The 27,785-nt window shown below is 37.2% G+C and overlaps 1 protein-coding gene across 3 annotated transcripts; it reads left to right on the top strand.

The window, feature by feature from the left end:
- On the top strand, window positions 1-23,548 carry LOC149835801 (uncharacterized). 3 transcript variants are annotated; one of them, XM_090008756.1, is made up of 6 exons: window positions 1-148; window positions 313-445; window positions 20,053-20,304; window positions 20,429-20,572; window positions 20,644-21,333; window positions 21,577-23,548. In XM_090008756.1, exons 2-6 carry the CDS (start codon window positions 338-340, stop codon window positions 21,784-21,786), a joined length of 1,404 nt encoding a protein of 467 aa, XP_089864882.1. In that variant the 5' UTR covers window positions 1-148; window positions 313-337; the 3' UTR covers window positions 21,787-23,548. The 3 variants fall into 3 exon arrangements, with proteins under 3 accessions (XP_089864882.1, XP_089864884.1, XP_089864883.1); XM_090008757.1 differs by having other exon boundaries at window positions 4-109; XM_090008758.1 differs by lacking the exon at window positions 20,053-20,304 and having other exon boundaries at window positions 1-445.
- Window positions 23,549-27,785: the final 4,237 nt, after the last annotated feature.

Below are 27,785 nucleotides of genomic sequence, written 5' to 3'. Positions count from 1 at the left end.
CAATCTCTAGAATGCGGGCTACGGCCACGAAGGGGGGCCATGTGCTGTCTTGCTGCCTTAAGCATCGTCCCCATGCATTAGAGACTTCTTCAACGATTGGGGCTATCTGGTCTCTCTCACAACTCATAAGATTCTAAGTGTTTTTGAGGTTTGGGATTGTGGGTTCTTCCCTTTTCTCTTAGAAAAAGAGGAGAATAAAGCTTTTTCCTTTGTTGTTTCATTCTTTTTGTTTATTGGTTGTTAACTGCAAAAGGGGAAAGTGCACACTAATTCGATTTCCTATTCGTTTTTGTGATTTGTTTGCTGGGGAAGAGGGAAAAGGGTGTAGAAGGAATCGATGAGGCCGATTTCGAAGAAAGCCAAGAGGGATATTGATGAGATATGGCAGCGTCAGGTGGGTGAAGTTTATCCTAGAGCCTTTGCTCATCGGATTGCTGGCTCAGAGGTATTCTCCCCCCTTTTTATGGTAGTCCCCTTCTGTTTTTTTGTTTCCTTCCTTTCTGCTAACTTCATTGTTGATACCATCATGTTTTTTATCACCACCATTATGCCCATCTTGGGTTTTGTCAATCATAGGCGTCGTCCCTTTTCATGGCTGTGATTGTATTCGACCTTTGAGTGTCCCCCTTGCAATCTTTCGGATAAATGACCGTGGTCATCGCGGTTCCGTGTCGACTTGTTTGAGTTTTCATCGGGATTCGATAGTAGCGAAGCGGCTGTGATTCTGTTGATTGATTTTCTCTGATGTTGGATTGGAGATTAAAATTATTAGCTTGCCTTGGCTGTGCTCATTTGGGTTTCTTCTGTTATTGATAAGAAGTCAGTTCGTTTGCCTTGATGAAACATTGCGCCTTTCTTCATGCGGGTCCTTATCAAAATAGTGAGAAAAATATTCTTGTTGATGCTTTCTGCGAGCTTCGGCTTTGACTACAAGAAAATTACTAGTCAACTTCTTGATAATCCTCAATGCTATAACTTCATGATTCAGCAACATAAACTTCCTGCCTCTCCTTGCAAGAGAGTTGGTCCCCTCATTGAATTACCAAGGAGCACTAATTGAGGATGTTAGCCAATTTAATCTTCTTGCTTCTTTAGCAAGGGTTTTGACAAGCATACTGAATGAGTTTGAGCTTCAGAGGTCAATCTGATCAAACATTGTAACTGAGGTGATGTAAAGGAAGAATTATGGTTTCTTAAGAGTTTTCCCCTGACTTGGTTCTCAATCAGCATTAAATCTCTGATCTCTGTTGTTACATGAATGTTCTTGATATTGTTAGAATGCTTGCTTCATCCAGGCTTTTGGAGACTGTGACATTCTACTTTCCTGGCCTTTCTAGCTATGTGACCAGTAGATTTAGTTGGGTTTCTTTTGCCTTTGGAATTCTATACGAAAATTGCCTTTATTGTGTTTATACTGCATTTAGATTGATGAAATTAAGGTCAAAATATGTGAATGCACATTCCACTTGCTTGACCTTTCTAACTATGTGATCCATAGATTCTCATAGGCAGTTGGGTTTTCTTTGGCGTTGGGCATTCTATATGAAAATTGGCTCTCTTGTCTTTATGCTGGCTTTCGATCAATAAAATTAAGGCCGAAATACGTGAACACACTTTGCTTCTATGTGTGTGACATGTTCTTTCTGCAATAGAATTTTCAATTTTTGTGTCGTGTGCACAATTGAGGTAATGTCTTGCTTGCTCTTGTATCCCTTGTTTTTATATAAAATTTCCATTTTGTGCTTTCCGCAAGAAGGGGGAATTAATACTACTTGCTCTTGACAATATCTTCTTCAACTAATCTTGCACAATGGTAGCCACAATTTGAATGTTGTGTAGCATCACATTTCTGGCTGTACAAGCCTGTTGATCAATACAACGATACATGGGTTCACATTTTTCCTGCAGTCTTCATTGCCACTGGAAGGCGTTATACTTGCAGGTGACTTAGTGGATTCCACAGAATGGTCAGCTCAGTATGACTATCAATATTAATTGATCAAATGGACTTGGAGGCATCACAGTTTCAAGGTTTTGTTCAGGGATATGCTACCAACAGTTGAATATTGGTTGGATTAAAATTAATCATGTGCTTAAACATTTTTGTGGTTGTCCAAGTGCAGTTGTCTTGATGAAGCTAATGATTAGTTTGCCTTGGTTATAACTGGAATCTTCCTAGTCATACGCTTGAATAGTGTCATGCTATATATATTGCATTATGTATATTGTGACACTCTAGCCATTACTTTCAAAAAAGTTGCTTCATCATTGTTCAGTTTTGATGGCACGACTAGGATAGTCACAGAGTTGTTCTCAGGAAAATCTCGATGACAAAACCTCGTGATAATTTAAAAAATTTGGGTTTTCTTGGAAAATCTTAGTATATAAATGATCTATGTCTAAGCATCGATGGTGGTGGTATCAAAATTCTAAAATGAGCATAAAGAATTCAATAAATGCAACATATTCCAAATTTGCTTTCAGAATGTATTTGCATGCTAAGGGAGTTATCTTTTGATCAGTGTTGTGAAAGATACTTTATGATGCAACACTTTTTTCATGCCAAATATGACATGTGACAGCCTTGGAACCTATGATACTGGGACACACCATTTCACCGGGTGGTTACCTGGACACACCATCTCAGTTCTATAAAATATTTATGTGATAAATATGTTAAATTAATTAATGAATTTGATTCTTTGAATTTATTTTGTATTTATGTGATATATATATATATACCCACATGTTTTAGAATTGTCGTGTTGTACCCTCCGTACCCGCACCCGTACCCAGGTGACATAGCTTGGAACTAGTTTTAGGAGTGTATCACACAATATTGATACTGCCAGAGCTTAATATTTTTTACAACATTTTTTTGATTTTCTAAAAGGTTTGGTTAGTCTTGGCCGAACCTTTTCTTTTTCACTTATACGGTTTGTTTTGACCCCCAAACACACCTGAAGCAATCTGAAGCAAATTTTCCATCATTGGGTGTGAGATCTAGAGTTTCTAGGGGTTGGGATTTTTGGAGCATTCGGAGTTATTCACTTTAGGGTCTGATTTGGTGCTAATAAGGGGTAGATTTCTGGTCATTAAGGTGAAGGAAAGTGATTTATGATTTTATACCATTTTTCATCCATTCTTTGAGGCTTTGAGGTAAAAAAAAGGTCCTCTTTTCCTTATATCTACAAGATGGTGTAACTACGGCTACAATGGGGAACCCAAACCAAGCAAGGGGATTGATTGAAAATTGAATGCAATTTTTACAAGAAGACTATTGCCACGAGGGTGTATTGACTAAAACATCATTTAGTCAAGATACACCAAAATGTTGCTCCTTACAATTCAAGATACCTACATGAGACTGTGAAATGACAATGCCACCAAATGATTGAGGAGTTGAGCAAGAAAAAAGAAAAATTGTATGTCATGGTTTATGAGTTTGCTTTATTTGATTTGATACTTAGAGTATTGGTATTGTTGGATAATTTACATTTTTCATTAATTTTCGAGTACTTAATTTTTTATGTGGTTGATTATTCTTTGTCGTGATATTGTGGCTTTGTTTTTTCGTTAATAGCCTTATTTCTGGAACTATAAAATTATTTGATTTTTATTTTTATCTTTTGAATTTTAATTAGAAAGATATGATTTTTTATGATACATTACAATAAGATATTATTTTTAAGCATTGTATATGAGTTACAGTACACATTCTACAACATTGCTTTCTATAGTTTGATTGAGGCCACAAAAGTTCATATAGAGGTGAATTTATTGTTTGTTTTCTCCACTGTATGTGGTTCATTACTTATATTTTATGCTTAATGCTTCCCTTTCTTATTTAACCTTGGCATCCTGAATTAGCCTGAGAGCAGTGTCATGTCACTTTATTACAACAAATGCTTTATAGCCTTAGCATTTAGTTGAGTGTGAATTTAGCATGAGCTTTGTGTGTTAGTAAAAGTGCAAGCAAAGTAGTCCTTAAATTCTTGTAGGAATTATGTGAATGCTCTTGTGAGAATATCTTGCTAGTGTAGATTGGTTGACAATTCCCTAGAGACTATACATTGATCTTGTAAATATTTAAAGATCCATGTTGGATGGAGGTATGTAGTACCATTATTAAAGGGCCTCTCAGTTCTAGTATATGGAGCTCCAAGGAGCCTCTTCTTAAATGCTTGCAGATTTTACTGTATATGCCAAGTTGGGTTTTTAGAACTTATGAATAGGAAATGCCTTGAACTTTTCCAATGACATAATGTGTCAAATGGTAGCCTGTAGAACAGTTAAATGAGGGAGTGGAGACAGGAAGTTCCGAGTTCTAGAGTGGATTTGTGTATTATTGGTTGGTGTAGAGAGAGAAAAGCTGAAATAGTGGTATCAATGGAGGATGGTAAAGTGTGGGGATCATGTTATAAATTTTTCATCAAGAGGCATGAGCTAGGAGTCATTTTGACATCATTGACATGGTTCCTAAAAACAAACAACACCCACAACAGAAAGAGAGAATGTGAAAGGTTTAATTTGATTTGGTGCATCTCACCTACGTCTACGATGAATAGACTCCACCAACAAATGGGGAGAGTTAGACATATTTATAAAGAGAGAAATTTACAAAGAGTAGATCTCTTATCAGCCAATCACTCAGAAATTTCCTAAAAAAAACACATATGGTAAGCTACTCTCGTTACAATATCTAACTCTTGACATCTTATCGAAGTCTTTTAAATGTATCTGGATGCTCCATTTGGAACCAATACCATTTGATGATTGTTGAACAAAACTTGGATCTGGATCTTTGAGTTCAATTACATTTTGTATTTTTATCATGCTCCCTCAAATTGGTCTTGGAGTGAATCCAAAGTCCAATTTTGACTATCAAGTTTTCAAATTCATATTTATAATGCCTTTGTCCTTTTGTGAGGATATCTGCCACCATTATGAAACATTTCTAACAAGGTTCCCAAGAGCAACTTTTTCCATGACAAAGTGATGGTCTATCTGGACATGTTTCATCCTTTAGTAATAAACTAGTTTAATGGAAACATAAAAGGGCCAAGATATTATCACAAAATAGTATAGGTGGTTGAGACAAGTACAACCTAATATATTGAAAGATGAAGGTTAATCAAGTGAGCTTAGCAGCAACAAAGGCCATACACAATATTCGACTTCTAAAGTTGAACAAGCTTTGGTAGGTTGCTTCTTAGCACTCATGAAATGCAATTTTCTCCTTGCTCTCACCATTTGCTGGTGTGGAGTCTCATCATGAACGTAGGTGTGATGCATTGTGCCTCATTAAATCTTTGGCATTTTCTCTTTTTTGTTGTAGTTGCTATTTGTTTTAATGATATCAAAGCTACTCCTGGTATTCTGATTTGTCCATGGTGTCCATCTCTAGTGCTTTCAACAACCCTACTCAAACTCCATCCAAGTACCCATACCCATTTACTCTTAACGTAGTCAATTTTGTTGCCATCAAATTTAATCATTTAAATCTTCTATGAAAAACACAACTATTAGGTCTCATATAAAGCCAAGAATATGATTGAGTTTATTGATGGTGAATTTCCTATGTCAGAACAAATGAACCAATGATTCAAACTTAATATGGTAGAGGAATGGTCTCGATGAAAGTCTGATAGGTTGTTGCACGAGTGGTTGGACTACAAAAGAGATATGGAATGTTCTCCTTACCTCTTTTACGCATGAATCTCATAAACAAGAATTTCTACTGATTCATAAATTGCAACTTTATCACAAAAAGGATTTGTCTGTCATTGAATATGTTAAAAACTTCAAAAATATCCGTGATAAGCTGGCTGCCATTGGCAAACCAATCGAAAATCATAGAAAAAGTTTTCTTGTTGTTAAACAATATTGGGTCTGGGTATGAAGCCTTTGTGATAATTGTTAAAGCCACCGACCCCTTCATACAATGAAGCGGTGGTGTTTTACAAAGTCACCAGATTGTGCTCAACTTTCATGTTGCTGCTACCTTTGAGGTAAGAAAATAAAAGTATATATACAATATGTTTGCAAAATAAAACCAGAAAGTCATTGTTACCTTAATGGGTAGGGCGTTACTCTCTTCCTCAAAAGGCGCTGAGCTCAAATTTCACGCCTTATAAACCTTTTTTGCTTTGTGATAATTTAGGGTTTTTTAATATGTGTATTTTTTTCTGGGTCATAATAAACTAAATACACAGCCTGACATAATGGTGGGTCATTTGTGCACTGTTTGGATAGGTTAGAGTTCTAAACTTCTAATCCTACCTTTTCAAAACCCTTTACCAGTAAAAACCTTTTCAGAACGGTCAAGCTTGGCTCGACTCGAGCTCGGTGAACATGAGCATTTTGAAGTGAGCCAAGTTTGAACAGCCTAGGCTCAGCTCAAACTCGGCTCATGTGCACCCTCACATCCAAACTAGGTTCTACACGCATGGGGACCATCATCACCATGATCATGTGATGCTCACATAAAAGTATATATACAATGTGTTTGCGTGGATGAAATGGAAATTGATGGAGATGTAAATCATAGGATAAGGGTTGGGTGGATGAAATGGAAAAGTGCAACTGGAGTGCTGTGCGATCGTAGAATGCCATTGCGGTTGAAGGGAAAGTTTTATAGGACGACTATTAGACCCGCTTTACTATATGGTACAGAATGTTGGGCTGCCAAGAGACATCATATTCAAAAAATGAGTGTAGCTGAGATGCGGATGCTTAGATGGATGTGTGGAAATACAATAAAAGATAAGATTCGGAACGAGGAGATACGTAAGAAGGTAGGTGTTGCACCCATTGAAAATAAGATGCGAGAGAATCGTTTACGGTGGTTTGGACATATTCGGCGAAGGCCTAATGATGCTCCAGTTAGAAGGTTGGAGAAATGGGAAAATATATTAGTTAAAAGAGGTCGGGGTAGGCCTAGGAAGACTTGGATGGAGATGATAGGAAAGGATATGAATGCTTTGAACCTCACCGAGGACATGGCATTGGATAGAAATGATTGGAGGAAAAGGATTCATGTGGAAGACCCAAAATGAATTTCTTTTTTGGTTCATATCGCTGACCCCAATTGTTTTGGGATGAAGGCGTAGTTGTTGTTGTTGATACAATGTGTTTGCAAAATAAAACCAGAAAGTCATTGTAATGGGTAGGATGTTAGTCTCTTAAAATAAAAACCATAAAATATACGTAAAAAAACAATAATTCAATTCTATGGGCCGTGAGGTCACTGAAGCTAGTCGATCGGTTAGTAGGAATAATCACGAGCAAAATATAAATGGATCTAAATTCGGTGACTCTAATTTGTACCAAACTGAGAATCAAGGCTTGAGTCAAAATCATAGTTACCACTTCTTAGATAGGTGGGAAGCTCGCTTCGGAAGCGCGAAACTCCTTACTTTTGAAACTTGATGAGAACCTCGATTACCTCACACTTCTATGCTTTCAACACACTTCATTTATTCTTCTTATATGTTCTCTTACTCAACTTTTCATGTTTTTTATGAGTTTCTCTCACTCTTTTCACTCACTTCCATGTGATTTCTCTAAATTGGTAATCATTTTTAGATTTTGTTAAAAATTTAATTCTTACACTAAAAAATCATGAAATTTAATATTATTCACTTTTATTTTAGTTTTTATTTGTGTTTCATTTTGATTTACATTCAATTATTATAAAATTTTTTTATTCCTCGCTTCCTGCTTCCTATACATTTTAAAATGCATCGCTTCTTGCTTCTTCCCGTATCATTTCCCGCTTCCACTTCTTAGTCTGGAAACCTTGGTCAAAATCAATCTAGCTAGAACAAAGAAAAAAGGGGTAATTTGCCATATATGGAACAAACCTAATCAAAGTAGAATTAATTGTTGGTATAGATTTAATCAAGCTTTCTAGTTGGATGATGTCCCTCAAGCTTTAGTAGCGATGGAAAATTAAGATGGACATGATCGGTCATGGTTCCTAGATATTGGTGCATTATCCCACATTACATTCAACCTAGGTAAACTTGAAACACTATATAAATACCATGGATCTGAAAAAATTATGGTCAGAAATGGAGACAAGTTTGATATCACACACGTTTTATTACAATCAATGGTGGTGGTAGTTCTCTTAGTTTGGATTATGTTCTTGTTGTAATGGCCTGACAGATTTCCAAACAAAAATACCATTTTTTTTAAAGGTAACACGTTATTGATTTTTCTTTTCTTTTCTAATATGTAATAATAGAACGGTCTCACCAACGAACACGTTCCAACCGTACCAAGTACTAGACGACCTGCCTGAGCGCAAGCACGAGCATGTCTTAGCCTCTTAGTACCAGATCCACTATAGAACCACCGTTAACAAATCTTCAAATTCTCTCATGGTTTATGAATACCATGGAGCTCAACATCGCCACCAACATCATCAAGTTTAAGAAGGCATGTGATGCATGAACCTTTTTAAAGAGTACCTTCATCTAAAAAGACATGGCTAGGCTATATTATCTTCAAGATAAGGTACATAATGCAAAACAAAAAGATAAAAGTGTAAGAGACTTTTACGGTATTTTATCTCCTATTTGGGATGAACTAGTCATGTTAGAACCAAAATAGGAAGGTTCGACTATTAAAACGAGAAGATTTCAAATAAAAAGAAAAAATCTTTTTTCTTTCTTTTATGGCCTCCGGCCAAATTTGAGCAAGTTAGGTCCTCTTTGCTTCATAGGACCTCAACTCCTTTTATATGTGAGGTTCTTGCTCAAATTTACCAAGAGGAAACAAGACTTGAAGTGCACAAGTCTAATGATAAGGTCCTTGCCATGGCAAGACCCAATTTTTTTGTAAAAACATATAAACCACTCCACTTTAAGAGGAAATTCTACGGGGAAGGACATAACAGAGGAGGATACAAAGACAAAATCATTTGTCATCATTGTAAGGAACCGAGGCGTATAAGACAAGATTATTCCAAATTTAAAAAAGTGGCCACTGTAAGTGAAAAACCTCAAGAATCCAAGAAAGGGGGCAACTTGAATGATTTGACAATTGCTCAAATAGCGGAGGCCGTTTCACATATTCTTAAAGCCACTCCTTCTACATCTGGTGTGTAATACCCGTGATTTTTATCAGATAAATAAACTTAGATTTTCAGTCATTAAGGTGATACAAGAATATTTTATTATTTTAATTATTTATTCGTACTTGGATCTTAGATATCGATTCGCGAACATCAAAATGAATATTTAATAATTGTTAGGTCAAATGGATTTGTATCTCTGGTATTGGATCCTCGTTATAAGGATCAAATTTGATATTGGATCCAAGATGAATGAAGCGGATCAACGAAGTTTAAATTAGACTTTTTGTGAAGAATTTTCTATAGCGGATCCTCAATATCCAGGTTAAAATTGATATTGGATCCTAGAAGAATTGTTGGGACCCATGAATTATAAAACGAGTCTTAAGAAAAACCTTAATTAGAATCAATAATAGTTTATTTTGTAGCCATATTCATCTACTGAAGGTTTGGATCCAAATTACATCATTTGGATCCATAGTTTCTATCGTGTAATAAAGAGAATTTTTTTGGATCCAGGATCCATATCAATTGGGGGTCCATATATATATAATATCATACACATGTATTAGAAAGTAAAATAAAATAATAAATAATAGAACAATAAAATATATTTGGATCCACAGTTGGACCCATATGGATCCAACCTGCGGACCCAAACAATTGTTGAGTCACAGATCCAAACTGCGGCTGGATCACGGGTCACGGACCCGGTCAATCCACGCCTTGCACACCCTGTGTGTTAAGTAATAGAAAAAGACAAAACAAAACCCATACTCGATAAAACTGCGTTAGGGCTCATTTCTGAACCCTAACGTAGCAAGCGAAAGGAGCTGGGGGAAAGGGGTAGCGCAACCACCGGGGTGGGGGTAACGACCCTTCCATTTCGCAGGCCACCCTCTTACAAATTCCCTCTTCTCTCGCTCTCCCACCCACTCATCTCTTCCTTCTCCTCCTGCACTCTCTGCCTCCCTATTTCTTTCTCTTCTCTCTGCCTCCCTGCGTGCGACAACCTCGACCATCGCCCGACGCCGGTCGATGTTGCCGGCGACCTTGCATGATAGCCGACCCTGCCCTCTCTCCAGGTTGCAGTGAAGTCGAGGCCGACAGACCATTCCACTCGCAGCAACAACCACCAACCGTCGAAGAAAAAGAAAAGTAGGTTACTGTTATTCTTCTCCGTAGGTAGCTCGCGTGCTCGGGGTGTGTGTGGGAGAGATCAAAAATCCCCAAATCAGGAGGGGGGAGTTTTGTGACAGTTGGGGATCACAGTAAATCCAACGCCGAAAACCCCAAATCCTTGATTTGGGGGTTTCAGATTTTTTTTATGAAGGGGATGAGAGAAGGATATGTGGGTTGTCGGAAAACCCAAATCGACTGATTTGGGGGTTCCTACTGCTTTGAAAAAAAGAGGGTTTATTTTCAGTTAAGGGTTTATTTTCGATCTTTGCCAAGGGAGTTTGATTTCTGTTAAGAGAGCTTAGCCTGCCGTGTATTTGGGTGTGAGGTTTGTGAACCGAAGCATGTCTATTTCTCCTTGTCTAAACTTATATTTTTGAATGAAAAGTTACTATTAGATGTACCATTTAAAATTTGTTCTATCACTCACCTTTCTTTACTCTGTTAATAAAGTTAGATAACTGTTGTGTACATTAAGTTATTTTGTTGAACATGTTGAACATGCGACTGGATGAGTTGGTGTCTATTGATTGTTTTCTTTATGAGTTCCTGCTGTTAATATTACGAACATATTGGGATTCAATTGCTTAACGAGGAAACTTTTGTATGCAATATCATTGGTTGGTAAATAGGACGTGCAGTCCCATTTGGTTCAATGCGTGTATGCATCACAGGTAGTTGGGAAAGATGCTTAAGAAAAAAACAAACAAACAAACATACGTGCTGTCAATTACAACTTTCACTTTCTATGATAGACTTTATAAATAGCGATTATTTATGCTGTGAATTTCCGAGAAATATTTATTTCAGCAGTATTGTCATTTAACATAAGTGATGTTGTGGGTGGGTGTATTGATATTTAGATTAAGCGCGTAAACCACATCTTTTATTTTTCTGCAAATGAGAATGCAAGCTGCTGACACTATGATTTGCTTTCATAAAGTTTAATTCATGTAAAATCAATATATATATATATATATATACTGGGTTAATTAAATCTTAATAACTCTAGTTGTTAATGGGTTCTAAACATATAGTCGCACATGTCAGCATGCTTACAGTTTCTGCATTTTCATACTGACTTGAGCTAGAGCTACATTTGATTCTGCCTGCGATATTTCTACCAATTAAGCTGCAAAATTTATTATATTAAAACATTTACTTTACAAGATGTTCAGGTGTTTATCGATTGAATAAACAAAAAAAAATGATATTTAAATGAAAATGGCTGAAATGCTCACATGCCTAGCAAAGCTGTACAGTTTCCTTATATTCAAATGCCTATTAACTTGAAAGATCTCAAATGTCCCAATACATGATAATTTGTGCATATTATGAGGTTCAATAGCCTAGTAGACTACATATTTTCTGACATGCTCAAATATCAGATAAGTTGTAAAATTTCTGGAAAGTCTAAATGCGTGTGGGTACGGAGGAAGGTATATACAACTAGGCCACAAAACCTCCTAAATTGCACTGCATAGTCTCTCATGGAAACAAATGGGTTTTGGTTGCTTGATAAGAACTTCCAGTACACGTCACCCTGTGTTGGGATGTTGAAAGCTTAAAGACTAATGCTATGATGTGGCATTTTACCATATAAAATTTAAAGATGCAAATTATAAAGTGTGTACACATGGGTTATAACACACACGTATATTGTTGCCCGACTGGTTTAAAGGTACCGAGGCATCGATGCTTGACAGTTTAAAAGGTACCGAAGCACTCTCGTTAATAACCATAATACTGATGAAAAACTTAAATTTAAATTTTGTGGCCTGACTGGTTTAAAGGTACCGGGGCTGGTGTGCTTGACTGGTTTAAAGGCACTGGAGCACTCTAAGTGAGTTTGTGCAATAAAGACAAAAAATATGTGATGTGTACCTTGGTAAAATGACTAAGGTTGAGGACCTACTACTATGATAGTAGAAAATAGTTTGGGGAAATGCCCCTGTACTTTTGGTAATTTAAATAAATGAAAAGATTAACCTACTCAGATTCGGGCTTATTTTGGAGAGGGTAGGTGGTACAAAACTCCGAGAACATGTGTTTAACTGTTTCGAGCTAAAGTGACTCGTTGGTCCCCAGACTACCAATATGTCCTAGGTGGTAGATCTTTGTTCTTCTGCAGAAGTTAGGGATGCATCCTGTTTTGGCTTTGGCCTTTGGGAGGTTCTCTCGATCACTGGCCGCTCTCTTGGGATTTCAGTCTCAGTTAGAATGTTCGGGTTAATAAAATACCCTTGAATAATATACCCCCGAATGTTCTTTTCTGTGATGGTTGCCTTGACTCGTGTGTACCCGCGGGATAAGATAATATAAACACTATTTAGAAGAGTTAGGTATCACAGTGACTGAAGATATTAGAGAGACATTTTCGTACTCTTTCAGCATGTTTTATATTTTGAGCTTGTGATAAAACGAAATCCTGAAATATGTAGATATGAGATAATTGAATTCATGTTGTGGATGTTACATGGATGTTATGCATGTTATTGTTATTGTTGTTGCAGAATATGCTTTAATTGCTTAATACCTTACTTAATTGTTGTGGTCGCATAAAATGCTTTACTTGCTTAATTATAACTGTTGCATAATCTACTTACCTGCTTAGATATATGTCTGTCATTGTTGTTGCATAGTCTTTATTATGTGCTTCTGTATAGGCTGAAAATCACACACGACACCTATATCACATACTTGATACATGATATACCTGCAAGAAAAAATTACAGTAAGTCCTACTTAGACAGTTGTAGTCTAATTCCAATCAATTTACTATTTTATAGGTAAAGAATAGGGTTTATGAGCGGCTGCGGGATGAGGCATCAGATCGAGATTTTTGGATTTATTGTTCCAGGGATAGTTTGAGTTCCTTTTATGTTTTTAAAACTCTGATATCATTATTCATTGATAGCGAAATGAAATAAACGTTTTGGTTTTCTCTCCACTGTAATGTTCCAGAATGTTTAACCCCATAATATTACTTGTTTTCGCTGTTAAAAAAAAAAATTCCTCTTAAATTTGGGTTAAAATTTTGGGGCGTTACACGGTGCCGCCATTTCCTCATCTTCTTCTCTGGGTAAGTCTTCTTCGATTTTGGATTTGGGAGTTCTTTTCACATGACTTATAATGAGTATTTATTATCCAATTGCACTAATTCATACTTTTCATGTGTATCAACCGTTGATGGTACTTCTTTAAAAGTCAAAAGTATAGGAAACCTCAACAATATTTCAAGAAACTTTTTTGTTCCAAATGTGAGGGTTATTCCAAAATTAGACTTAAAAATTTTGTTTTCATTTTTTCAAATTTTTGATTGTGGGTGTAAAGTCATGTTCTCATCTAAGGTTTGTTGGGTGCAGGGTCTCCAGTCAGGGAAGCTAATTGGGCTACTATATGGATTCCTTATGTTCACCCAGAAACTTCTTTTGTAATCATGTCAAAGACATTAATTTGGATCTTTGGCATAAAAGATTAGGACACTCAAGTATATCCAAATTATCTCATTTTTCATTTTTGAATTTTTTTTTGTAAGAATAAAGATTTTGTATATGAAGATTGTATACTGGAAAAAATGCAAATGACCCCTTTTGGATCTAGAACTTTCTTGTCTAATGAAAATTTTGAATTAATGCATTCAGATGTATAAGGTCCTGCTCCCATTATGTCAAAAGTTAGATATTCATATTATCTTGCATTCATAAATGATTTTAGTAGACATACTTGGATTTACTTCCTCAAACTCAAATCCGAAGTCTTTTCGTGTTTTAAAAATTTTCATAATCTTGTTAAAAATCAATTTGAAACAAATATTAAAGTCTTTCGCTCTCACTCAGGGGGAGAGTTTCTTTCAAATGAATTTCAATCATATTTAAAAACTCATTGTATTGTACACCAACGATCTTGTCTTAGGACCCCTCGACAAAATGATATTTTTGAAAGAAAGCATCGTCACATTATTGAAACTACTATGACTACGTGTTTCAAAAGAAGTTCCAATTTTTTTTTTGGGTCGAAGCCGCCCTCACCGCAGTATATCTAATAAATAAAATGCCTTCTCAAATATTGGAAAACAAATCTCCTATTAAAAAACTTTTTAAAAATTCTCCAACATGAAAAGGCTAAGGGTATTTGGATGTAAATGTTTTCTGCTTCTTGAAAAATATAACAAACTCTCTCCTAGATCTATAAAATGTGTTTTTCTTGGATATGCAAAAAAAAAAAACGCTATCGATGTTATGATCAAAATAATGATAAATTTTATGTTTCTAGAAATGTTACTTTTCTTGAAAATGAAAATAGATTTGATTTTGAAAAACCTAAGGAAGAATCCGAGTATGCCTTTTTATTTGATTTGTTACGTGATTCAAATAATTAAATTATTGATGATAATGACATTGGTAACCATCTCATAATCTCTTATAATACTTTAGACGAGATAATGAAGAGCATCCATGTGCTTTTGAAAGATATAATCAATCAACAAATATTGAAGAAACTAGAGTTAGAAGATCTTAATGAATACATAGGCCTCCTTTGTCTCTTATAAATCCTTTTCTCCAAACTATAGGACTTGTTTTCTAGCTATTCATTCATATCATGAACCATCTAAATACAATGAAGCTCAAAACATAAAAGAGTGGGTTGAAGCTATGAAAATAGAATTAAATGCATTACACTAGGCACATCTTCCCAAGGAAAAGAAGACTATAGGGTGTAGATGAGTCTTTAAAATCAAAACAAAAAGTGATGGGTCCCTAGTAAGATATAAAGCAAGATTAGTTGTAAAAAGATACTCTCAAGAATATGGAATAAATTATGAGAAAACATTTGCCCTAGTAGCCCGTATGACCACAGTTAGGGTTCTAGTTGAAATAGCATCCATTAGAAAATGACCTATATATCAGTTAGACGCTAAGAATGTATTCTTAAATGAAAATTTAAATGAAGAAGTGTACATGGATCCTACCCTTGGTTTGACTATTGAAAATGATATGGTTCTTCGTCTTCAAAAGTCTTTATATGAGCTTAAACAAATTCCTAAAGCATGGTATGATCGGTTTAGTGGTACTATTTTGAACTTTGGTTCTAAATCTTGTTACACTGACACTGCCCTTTTTGTAAGATCTATATGTACCTCATTTATTATTCTCCTTTTGTATGTTGCTAATATGATCATCAATAGGAATGATCAGAAGGGAATTGAAGAAATAAAATTATGCTTAATTTTTTTTATATAACTGACCTTGATTTTGAAGTAGCCTACTTACCAAGAGGGTACATTTTGTCTCAAATCAAGTTTGCAACTGATATTGTTGTGCGTTCGGGAATCACTGACATAAAGTATTCTGATACTTCTGAAGTGATAAATGCAAAAATGAGAGTTGAAGACGGAGTGCTATCGGATGATCCAACTCCTTATAGACAACTTACCAGATCATTATTGTATCTATTTATTACCAGACTAGACATTGTGCATGCAGTACGCAATGCAAGTCAATTTCAACATGCGCTCATGTCGGTTCACATAAGTGCAATATTGAGAATAGTTTGATACATTAAGAAAATTATATCTAAAGGGTTATTCTTATTCTCTTCATCATCTTTAAATCTTATTGCTTATACTGATTCTAACTGGGGAGGAGATCCCAATAACCGTCACTAAACCACTAGTTTTTGTGTGTTTGTAGGTGATTCTCTCATCTCTTGGCGATATAAAAAACAATAGAAAGTATCCTTATCTTGTACAGAAGTTGAGTACTGAGCGATGGCTACAACAACCACCGAGGTCGTGTGGATGAGAGCACTATTTTCAGACATGGGTGTTGATGTTTCAGATCCTTCAAAATTATGATGCGATAACAAAAGTGACATATATAGCTAGCAATCACACATTTCATGAGCGAACAAAACCTATTGAGATGGATTGTTACTATGTTCGCGAAAAATATTTGAAGGGCACGATTACTTTGCCCTATGTTCAATCCAAGTTTCAGATTGCAGACTTTTTCACCAAAGCTCTTTCTCTTCCAAGATTTTTTGTATCTTCTTAGCAAACTTTTGATGATTTCACCGTAAGCATGAGGGGGAGTGTTAAAAGTATAGATCAGGGGTATTTTAGACATTTCTTTTTATGTATTTTTAGTGCAGTCCATTAAGGACTGAAATACCTTTTTTTTGTTTTTATTTTTTTATTTTTATGCTTTTAAATGTAAGTCTTTTTTTACTGTTGGAGTATCAATCCAACTAATCGTTGGACTGCACTCCAACGGTCATAAATATGACCGTTGGAGGCAATCCAACGACTGTTGGACCGCCTCCCTTGATGCTTTGTGAGGCTCTATAAATAGAGCCTCACCCCATATGTAAAATCATGCTTTTTCTAAAGCATATTGTGAGTAAATACCATCACTTTTATTCTTGTGGGCTTTGTGTCTTTTACTCTATTGTGAATTCATATTTTGTTGTCTCTTTTGTGAGATTGTTGTTGGTCCATTAGAGACTCTTTTTTGTGCACTTGTGTAGCCTCTCATTGGCATTGTAATTGTGCACTTCCGGTTGATTACAAAAACTACGTCCTTGAATTAAAAATAAAAACATATATATATATATATATATATATATATATATATATATATATATATATATATATAGAGAGAGAGAGAGAGAGAGAGAGAGAGAGAGGTATCCTGACATTATTCTCGTATGCAACTTTCTCCTACATCGAAGATGGTCTAGATCTCTAGCGATTTCGAGTATAGGTTCTTAAAGGCTTGTGCCTCGGTAAGCGTGTCTTGTCTGTTGTGCTGATGTGGAGTGCTAAAGAAAAGGATTTTATCATTCTGCATAAAGAATTATGTTAAAACCTTTATCAAACAAAGCAACGATTGCTTCGTAGAGATCAAACTTGAACCCAGTTTGAACTGATCGAATTGAACCGGGCTTGGTAGAGGTTGAGCCAGTCTCGACGGCTAGCCGAGTTGAGCCAAGGAGAACTGAAGGAGCGGGACAGGACCAGACTAAGCTGGCTTGGTGGAACCGAGTCAAACTTGACACACCCGATCCGGCTTGGGGGAGCTGGACCGAATCAGGAGCCGAGCTCAGCTTGGTTTGGCTCGACTCAAGGCAACAATATCAATAGTTGTTGCCTCTACTTGGGTACAAGTAAGAGGGGGGGGGGGGGGGTGAGGGCTCAGTGGTCAGGTCGAGCCGCACTCGACCCAGGATAAGACTGAGTCTGGCTCAGTTCTTCAACATGAAAAAAAGGGTGAGAGGGCGTTCTGGCAGAGCATGGGAAAGGGGGAGACTGGCCTGGCCACTTTCAAAGGCAGTGCCCGCCGCGACCAATCTAGGGTCAGGTAGAGGTGGCTGCTCCGACGACCACAAACATACCAAGGGGTGGGCGCAGGGGGAGCCTGCCTTCGACCAAAATGGAAGGGAAGGCGGCACCGGTGGGTGCCTCAGTCCTGCTGAAAACAAAGTGAGAAGGAGCAGAGGGTCGGGTGCCCTCTAATTTGCCGGGAAAATCGAAGAAGGAGAAATTGAAGGGGCTTCCTGCCTGCCTCTCCCGTTTGGCCGAAAGCAAGGCAGAAAAAGAATTAGAGGGGCATCTTGTCCTCCTCTCTCATCTGACCATAAAAATGAAGGGGATAGGGGAAACGGGAGGAGGGGCGCAACCCTCTCCTGCCGTCTGTCTGCGCTGACTATTGGAAGGGAGTCCCGACGGGGGTTTCACGGTGATGGTAGGACACCCAATTGGGCTGTCACGGTGGTGGAGGCACCCGACTGAGGTTGTTAGCGGCCTCTGCTCGTCGGTGGATAGGGGTCACTGTGGTGGCTCCTCTACGGGTGGCCTCCGACCAATTCCCAACAGAGAGGAAGATGGAGCCAAGATGGGTGTCGCTAGGGTGGAGGACAGAGAGAGGGGGAAGAAAGGACGGTAACTCCCTCTCATCGTTCACAAGGGGAGAGGGAGAGAGAGAGAACTTAACGACAGAGGGAGATTCCAGCTTGGTGGTCTCGACGATCGGATAAGAGAGAGTCAACGTGAAGATTCCAGTGAGGGAGTTGTGTTGGGGCGTCAGGTCAGTTTTCCGACGTGGGAGTCCGGGGGGAAAGAGAGAGGCGGGGGTGAATCGGGGGGGGGGAAGCGAGTCGAGGAGAGAGAGACATAAGGGATTTGGCGGGGCGGGGTGGGTGGAATGTCGACTGGTATGTCGACATTCCACCTAGATCCGGGTTGGATCCGATCGGATCCAACCTGGATCCAAATCTCTTTTTTTTGGAAACCCCCTTAAAATTTACGGAGTTTCTGTTAATGGTGGATGGTTGTCGATGTTTTGAGAGAGAGAGAGAGAGAGAGAGAGAGAGAGAGAGAGAGAGAGAGAGAGAGAGAGAGAGAGAGAGAGAGAGAGAGAGAGAGAGAGAGAGAGAGATTATTTACTACTAAAATGCATAAAATAAGCAAATTGTCATCCAAACACAAGTTCCTGATTCAGATACCTAAAATGAGTTTTATTTTTTTTCAATAAATTGGTTCCAAAAATATTTAGTGCTAAATCATTTTTTCAAATGTGTCATCTAAACAGGTATATTGTACATGTTTATCAGGTCTAAATTTCTAATCACCAACTTCTACTTGTTCATTCTTTATTCATCACGCTGCTTCTCCCTATCAAGTTGATTTGTTCTTGGGAAGAATACTGGATCCATCAATCATTTCTGTTTTTTATAGTCCACATTCCTACCTATAGATAATGTTCTCGCTGACTTATGTAGTCAAAATCCCGCCTAGGCTACCTAGGCACAAGCCTATCACCTAGGTGCCTAGGCAAGTACTTAGGCAGGGATACGAAGGTTAGTATTTTACACTTGTTTTTTATTACATTTAATACATTATAATTATGTTTTGATTGTGTATTTTGAAATATTTAAGGTTTTCAGTATTTTTCCTTTTTTTATGGTTTTTTATATTTTATTTTAAATAGTCTTATTCTTTTGTAGGTCTCTATACCGAAAAGCTAAACAAAATTTGTTTCCATGGATTTGAATGTTAGAAATGTAATTTTGTTCTAATTGTTTAGTTTCGTTCATGAATTATTTTCAAGTTCCAGTTATTTAACTTCACAACTTGTGTTAAATATGTATTTTTTATTATTTTTAAGAATTTTGTAATTTTTCAATTTTACTAATTTTTTCCTTTTTTGGTCTCGACTTGGCACACTAGTCCCCCCTAGGCCTTTTGGGGGGCTAGCGCCTAGGCGCGATTAGCTCTTTTGACTGGTCCCTTCCAGGGAATACCTGAAGACTGCTCAATCTGGCTATCGAGTTTCAGGTTGGGGGTACAAGCTTGGTGTTCTCTTTTTGCCTGATGGATTTGATTGAGTCCATGAGATCTCACATGATTCATGTGGTCTGGATCCATGGTAGTGGCTAGCTTGGTCTAGTGTTGAAAAGGGGAAATGGGTCCTCCTTTGAACAAAATCTTACTCAAGTGGGTCCATGTTTGCTGTTACAGTGAGGCCAAAGCAAGAATTCCCTGCTGATATTTTGTCGGTCTTTTTTCATGTCCAATTGTAGATTTAGTTATGGTCTTTCTCTTCGCATGTTAAATCTTGTTTACATGGTAGAAAAAAAAGTGGTTTGAACTAAGCTTTTTGTGAGTTATGGCTCATGAAAGTTTCTCAAAAGTTCTGGCTAGAAATTGAAATCTGGTAATTGATATCTTGTCTTATTTGTCTTGGATTTTTAAATGCTCTCAGATTTTCGGCATTGGTATCTTTGTTTAGGATCTTGTTCGGCGGCTTGATGTTCATGCCAACCTTGATAAGCACAGAGGTTGTGTAAACACAGTCAGCTTCAATGCAGCTGGAGACATCCTTGTTTCGGGATCAGATGACAGATTGGTTGTACTCTGGGATTGGGATGCACAGAATGTCAATTTGTCTTTCCATTCTGGTCACTCTAACAATGTTTTCCAAGCTAAGATAATGCCATTTACGGATGATCTTAGTATTGTAACCTGTGCTGCAGATGGACAGGTTCCCATCTTTACTGTTGTTATTATTGCTAGCACTAAAAGCTGTCCAAATACGGCCCTCTTTGTGGCTATCTCTTCCATTCGAATCAATAGAAACGTAAAAACATGTCATTATTTTCAACTAGGTGAGGCATGCTCAGATAAGAGAAGGCGGCCAGGTTGATACTGTAAAGCTGAGCAGGCATCGGGGTCGTGCTCATAAGCTGGCTATTGAACCTGGCAGTCCTCACATCTTCTACACCTGTGGTGAAGATGGACTTGTTCAACATGTGAGTAGGTTCCTGATTTTTTTGTTCTGCTAGTAATAGCTCTCATCCTTCTAACAGGATCGTTATTGCAGTTTGATTTAAGAACACACACTGCCACAAAGCTCTTCATCTGCAAAAGCTTTAATGGAAGGTCAACATATAAGCCAATTGTTCAACTGAATGCAATTGCCATAGATCCAAGAAATCCTAATCTTTTTGCAATTGGTGGGTTAGATGTATATGCTCGGCTGTATGATGTCCGGAAGTACAAGTGGGAGGGATCAACTGATGAGATCCAACCCAGTGATTGTTTTTGCCCTAGACATCTGATAGGGAATGATGATATTGATATAACAGGCCTGGCCTTCTCAGATCATAGCGAGCTGCTAATCTCCTATAATGATGAGCTGATCTACCTCTTCCCCAAAGGAGCAGGATTGGGCTCCGATCCGCATTCTGCTTCATCTAAGGATGTGTGTGAGGGATCAGAAGGACCACATGTTTACAAGGGTCATCGGAATGCTGATACTGTGAAGGGTGTGAACTTTTTTGGTCCCAACTGTGAGTATGTTGTTAGTGGATCTGATTGTGGACGGATTTTCATCTGGAGGAAAAAAGATGGTCAGCTTCTACGTGTTATGGATGGAGATAAGCATGTTGTGAACTGTGTTGAACCTCACCCTCATGCTACTGTGCTTGCTACTAGTGGAATCGAAAATAATATCAAAATGTGGACCCCAAAAGCAACTGAGCCTGTCCCGCTGCCTACAAATATTGATGAGGTCTGTTATCTGTCAGGCTGTTTATAAAATTGTGTGATGTTGCTTCCCTTGTTTCTGTTATTGCTTTATGCCTAGATGTTCGTGGGCTTGAGAAATCCAATGTTCTTATGGTGTGAAAATGTTGATGACCTATATGTCAATACTTTTTGTATTTTCATTTCTTAAAACATTAGTGGTTAAGCTTGTTATCAGATTTTTATTGTGGTGTTGATGACTGATACATGGTTCTTGCCTTCTGTTCAGGTGAAGTCTGACCGGAGGATTTGTCGGTCCCGTTTCTTTTCCTCCAATTTGATAATGCAAATCTTATCAAGTGCAAATGCGGAGAGGCAGCACAATGGTGGTGAAGATGAGGATAATCTGGAAATTGTGGAGTATGGAATGAATTTCACAAATGGAGATGGTTCATCTGATGATGTTCAGAATGGCCTGGGTGACTGCATAGTTAGCTAATTTAAGCATATAGAAGTCCAGCCATTATTAAACGTACAGAAACAAATAAACAAAATTGTACATAAGTTTTTTTTTGCACAATAAATTCAAATGAATCTGTTTCTGGTGAAGGCTGGCTGCAGTAGATTTTCTTTCTTTAAAGTATGTTGCTTTCTGGGAATTCATTTCAGCCTATTGTTGAAGTTAGATGTGCTTATCTGAGATTTTTGGGTAGGGTTTTTTATGACAGGAGTGTATCCCATTGTATGACCTCCTTTGAGTGCATGCGTCAGTTACAAAGTTGTAGGGATATTCAGCAGTTGAAGGCAGTTCATGCACTGAAGCAGAACCACCGCGTGCCGCAAAGTGGATCTAGTATGGATGATAGTCGACTGATCTTCAAATGTGTGAAAGAGAGGGATGTTCTTCTGTGGAATGTTATGATCCAGGGTTATGCTATGATGGGTCCTTATGAGGAAGCTGTCAGAGTGTTTGAGCAGATTCCGAGATGTTTTAAGCCAAATGTATATACATTTTCCTTTTGTACGTGCTGCAATGGATGATAGCAGAAGAGCCAAAGAGATCCATGGTAATATTTTGAAAGCTGGGATGGAGGATAATGTTTTTATCAGCAACAGCCTTATTGCAGCAAATGCTAGGTGCGGTGAGATCAAAGCGGCTCAGAAAGTGTTTGATAAGATTCTTGTGAGAGATAATCAGTTGGAACTCCATAACTGTGGGCTACACTCAAAATGATTGTGGGGAAGTCTTTGATAATGTTTCACAGAATGCTGGAGTTGGACCAAAAACCTGACTCAGTTACCTTGGTGTCCATCCTTCTTGCTTGTGGTCAATTGGCAGCACTGCAGCAGGGGTTGTGGATTCACTCACGTGATTGAGAGTCAAATGGAGCCATGGAGGTGGACATAGTCTTGGGTAGTGCATTGGTCAGGATGTATTCCAAGTGTGGCCGCCTTCAAGTTGCTCGGCGAGTGTTTGATATGATACTGGAGAGGAATGTTGTGTTATGGAACTCAATCATTGGCAGTTATGGCTTGCACGGGTGCGTGGTGGATGCTCTGGAGATGTTCTCGGATGCTTGAAACGGGTGTGGGTCCAGACAGGATCACATTTGTGTATGTGCTATCTGCATGTAGTCTTGCAGGGTACTTGGAGAAAGAATAGCAGTAATTCCATAGCATGCATCACAACTTCGGGATTCTACCTACCGAGGAGCATTACACGTGTATGGTAGATATACTCGGCTGAGCTGGGAAACTTGAAGAGGCCATGAGCTTTATCAGAAGCATGCCATTTGAGCCAGAGCGTGAACTGTGGGGAGCCTTGCTTGGTGCACGTAGAATACATAATAGCGTAGATCTAGCAGCAGCAAAGCACCTGTTTGTCCTCGATGTCAAAGATGCCGGTTCTTTTTAGCAAATATCTATGCTGCTGGTGAAAGATGGGAGGATCTTGCAAAAGTGAGGAGGGTGATGAGGGAAGGCAGAGTAAAGAAACCATTAGGGCGTAGCATGATTGAGGTTGAGCGCAGGGCCCATGCTTTTGGCTCTGGCGGCAAGACTCATCCTCTATCCATTCACGTCTACATCATGTTGAGATGGTTGGTGCAAAATATGAGGGAATCCGGATATGTGCTGGCCTTGAACATGGAGGAATGAGCGGAAGATTTGTGCTCTATGTTATGACCATGAATATGGTGTAATTTTTTGACAAAATCTTGCACTTTTGGAAGTGTTGTCTACAATAAAAGATTGTGAACCTATCCTCTTTTAGAGTCTTTTTGAGTCTTGCATTTCAATAGAGACATTGTTTCCGCGTGTTCTCAAAATATGGTGTTTGAAACTGTCAAAAGTATTCTTTTGTTAATGGTGTTGGGATTGCCAATTCCAACCTAATGCAATATTTTTTTCGGGATCATTGCTCCCAAACGACATAGGGTGCTACTAAAACTGCAATGTACTATCTCCAGGTATTGGGAAAACTGCATCTCTGATTCAAGGTAACCATACAGAGCCTTGATATCTTTTGCCACATGGATTTTATCTTTCACTGCTACTTCACTTCATAGTTCCCTACTGAACGCCATGATCATCAACAAGTAGGCTTAAGTTCCCTCCTTTCATTAGCAAACTCTATTGATGGCGGTGCTATCAGTACACTTGGTGTGGAGACAAAATAGTTAAGCAAAGTAATTTGTACCACAGAGAACAACTATATATAAAAAAAGTTTATTCTATGCATAACCAATCTCCTCTGGTTTCCAGTTATGTTTTTCTATATTGTGTCAGGCCCAGGCCAATGCAGGCTCAAGTTCTGATCTAGCCTGCTCAGATTTTAGGGCTTTTACTTGCATCATTTGTGATCTTACATCTCAAGTTCTGAAAAAAAGTACAACAGTTTGTTCTAGATTTGTTGGAATTTGATCAACAAATTCATCATACCATAAAAATAGCATCCATTTGCATTAATAATTAACTTTAATATATAATTAGCAATGTATGTCTAACTGTAACTGTATATAAGCGATTATTTGAGCTTTCTTGTGTTCAACTCCCCATGTCAACCGCACCACACATCCCACTTGGCAAACCTTAGAACATGAAAAAAGTGGGGCCCACACACACCTTCATTAAGCCATATGTGCGGTGGTGATGGAATATAACGTTTGGGCGCCAAGGTCCTCACCCAAGGTTTACCATCCAAGCAGGGAAGCCACACCCTGGACAGGTCCCTTGCCATCAGGGGAAGGCATATATATATATATATATATATATATATATATATATATATATATATATAGAGAGAGAGAGAGAGAGAGAGAGAGAGAGAGAACTGAACATATTAGGCCCTCTTTTTTCGTTTTGCCCCATTAGGTCCTATAGTTTGAAGTGTGTTATGATAGATCTTAACCATTAGATGTGTTTTTGCATGCTCAATTTAGTGGGAATCGACTCTTGGATCATGTTTTTCGATGAAAAAATGTATTTTTATCAGCCAAAAAAATTTGGTGCCTTCATAGCCATTGATTTTAGATCACAGAAAAAACCTGCAGGATTCCGGTGATCCAAAAGCATGTTCCCACTAAATAAAACCTATAGATCAATCCATGGTGTTAAATGTGAGAAAAAATACCAAAAACTATGATTTTTGAATGGGCCTAACAAGGCAGAACGAGCCATTACTATATATATAGTGAATAAAAATGGCTAGAAATATGGAAATTATTGTATGAACTGAGCATTTCAACACTTTTTTTTGCAAATCCAACAATGCAGATATGTTCGGTATGGTGAATTTGCTAGGAACCAGCTGTTGGATCAAGTATTTTTGCGGAACAAATAGAATTTTTTGGATGCTTGAATATTTATAAAGATTATGAGTCATTAATCTTAAAACCTTAAAAAATCTTGTTTATGCACTGTAATCGGATGATTCAAGAGCTGACCCTTATAAAACCATGCATGTAGATCACATCCCACATCCGCATAGTTAGATTTAAGAGAAAATAATAAAAATTCTATGAAAATCATTATTCACACGGTAGTTTTCATATTTTCATTTATCATATTCTAATGACTCATATATATCTATCTATATCTATATATATATATATATATATATATATATATATATATATATATATATATATATATATATATATATATATATATATATATATGAAAAATGACCATACTATATGGTAAAAATTGTTGTGTTTCTAAAAAAAACCCACAATTTGCTAAACTCCACCCGATGACAAAAACCACAAATAGCCAACTTTGTTAGGACCTTTTTACCCTTCACATATACGAAACTCAGGAAGTTTGCACAATATATTACTCCGTTCGTCGGGTATCTCAAACTCCTAATTAAAAGGAGTTTTGCACATTTTTTTTTTGAACCTCATGAAGTTTGTATAATAATATTTGCGAGTATCCTTTTAAACCTAAACCTAGAAACTTCACAAATACCTAACTTAGTTCTCAAATATGTGAAGTTCCTTAAAATTATGTGAATTTTTTCTCAAATATGAGAATTTTCTCTCAAATATGAGAACTTCGCAAATACGTAACTAAGTTTGCATGTTTGTTGAATCATATATAAAGTTATTTGTTTTATTTTATTTCTCTTTTTCATTTGTTTCTAGAAAGAACCATAATTCTTTTCCCTCTAGAACCCTAAGCATTTTCTTTCTCTTCGTCCAAGCGAGTCCTGTAAAACTATTTTGCTGCATTCCATCGAGGTTGGCGTATCATCCTTCTTATCGACTTTATTGATTAGGTCTAAAGTTGGGTTTCATATGAATAATATATATATATATATATATATATATATATATATATATATATATATATATATATATACACACATTGTTATATTTTATTCCAAACTTTTCCCTTTTTTTGTAGATATGAGAATTTAATAGCCCCATGAGTCGTGCTTGGTTGTTGATGGGGATAATTTTTATATGTTTTTTATATTTTATTTAGTATTTGTTGTAGAATTTATTGTTTGGGGTTTACTATGTTTAGGGTTTGCTTGTATTTTAGTTAATATTCGATGTTTTTGTGTTGGTTTACTATGCACAATCGTTGAATAGGGGGTTAAGGTGTTATTGTGGGTAGTTAGTTTTCAGAGTAGTTATTGTAGGTAATTATGTTAATTGAATGTATGAAGTGTATATGAACTTTTCATTCGATGAATGATATGTTGGGTGGTTAGTGTAGGGTAGAGGTGGGCACTGGGTCAGGCATCAAATGATATGTTGGGTGGTTAGTGTAGGCTAGAGGTGGGCACTGGGTTGGGCAACCTGAGAGCTAGCTTAGTTCGGCCCATTATTATATATATTATATGTAACATAATATATAATATATATAACATAATATACATTATATTTTGATATAATATATTATATATAATATATTGTATATTATATGATAGGCCCAACCTATCTCGATTAGGCCCATGGGCCTAACAGGAGACAGTGGGCCAGGGTTTTTCCAATGAGCCGGTTTGATTCATTAGCGGGTTGGGTAGATGACCAATCCTAGTGTAGGCAGTTAATGGTGGGCTCTGAAATGGTTAGAGTGTACTACCACAATACTGATCACCCTATTTGGAGATCTATAATCGTCTCTAAATACAATATAACTTTAATGTATCATAAAACTGGATATGGAGAAGAGTCAATGATCCTCCAGTACAGTTTTTATTCAAACCTAGATAGTCAACATATATGGATGAATGCATTGGACGATGATAATGTAAAATCGATGTTATTTCATGGTAATGTTTACTTAGTTGCTTGCAAAGTTAAAGAATAAGTAAAGAATGTGAATCTGTTTGAGGCATAATCTATCATGCCCAGTCCTTTGGTGATCATCTAACTGTCCCAAATAGTTAATGGTGTTGACGTCCCAAACATTCAACTCAGGCACGCGGGCATGCAGTTGCACAAACCGATTAAGGATATGGATGTATGATGCGCATGCAATGAAGAAATAACAATTAATATTGTACATGATCAAAGTATCATTGTAGAGTATATGGAACCATATGAGCAAACTAGTGCCAGTGATCTTCATTATACTAGTTTGAATGACAATGATCTTTATCGCAATAATTTGAATGACAATTATCTTCATCACAATAATTTGAATAACATTCAGCTATTTTGGGTAGATGAAAAAGCTAAGTACAAGTTGTTGAACTTTATAATTTATGCTTGCAATTTAGGATAGATGTGAAGCTTTTATGGTTAATCTTGAATACATAAAAGCAACAAAAACGATAGATATGATAAATTTTTATTTAGTTTTTGAAAACGAATAATCATAGTGATGGCATGGTGGAGAATCAAATGATATCGATGATGATGACTATACCATGTCGATGAGAGATGAGGAAAACAATGATGACATGGCACACATTGTATTTGAGAAGTTGAACTCTTGGTATATTGTGTAACCTATATGAACATTTGTTGGGTAACGTAATTG

This window comes from Nuphar pumila, chromosome 6 (genome assembly GCF_984573655.1).
Source record: "Nuphar pumila chromosome 6, dmNupPumi1.hap1.1, whole genome shotgun sequence".
In the NCBI taxonomy this organism is placed as follows: Eukaryota; Viridiplantae; Streptophyta; class Magnoliopsida; order Nymphaeales; family Nymphaeaceae; genus Nuphar; species Nuphar pumila.
The sequence above is the reverse complement of the archived record's forward strand: the minus strand, read 5'-3'. Positions and strand labels throughout refer to the sequence as shown.

Excerpts from the sequence above, each read along its gene's own strand:
- LOC149835801 (XM_090008756.1), top strand. The coding sequence starts at position 338 with ATGAGGCCGATTTCGAAGAAAGCCAAGAGGGATATTGATGAGATATGG. Across the intron at positions 446-20,052 it reads ATCGGATTGCTGGCTCAGAG|GATCTTGTTCGGCGGCTTGA; the intron begins GTATTCTCCCCC and ends ATCTTTGTTTAG. Across the intron at positions 21,334-21,576 it reads TGCCTACAAATATTGATGAG|GTGAAGTCTGACCGGAGGAT; the intron begins GTCTGTTATCTG and ends CCTTCTGTTCAG.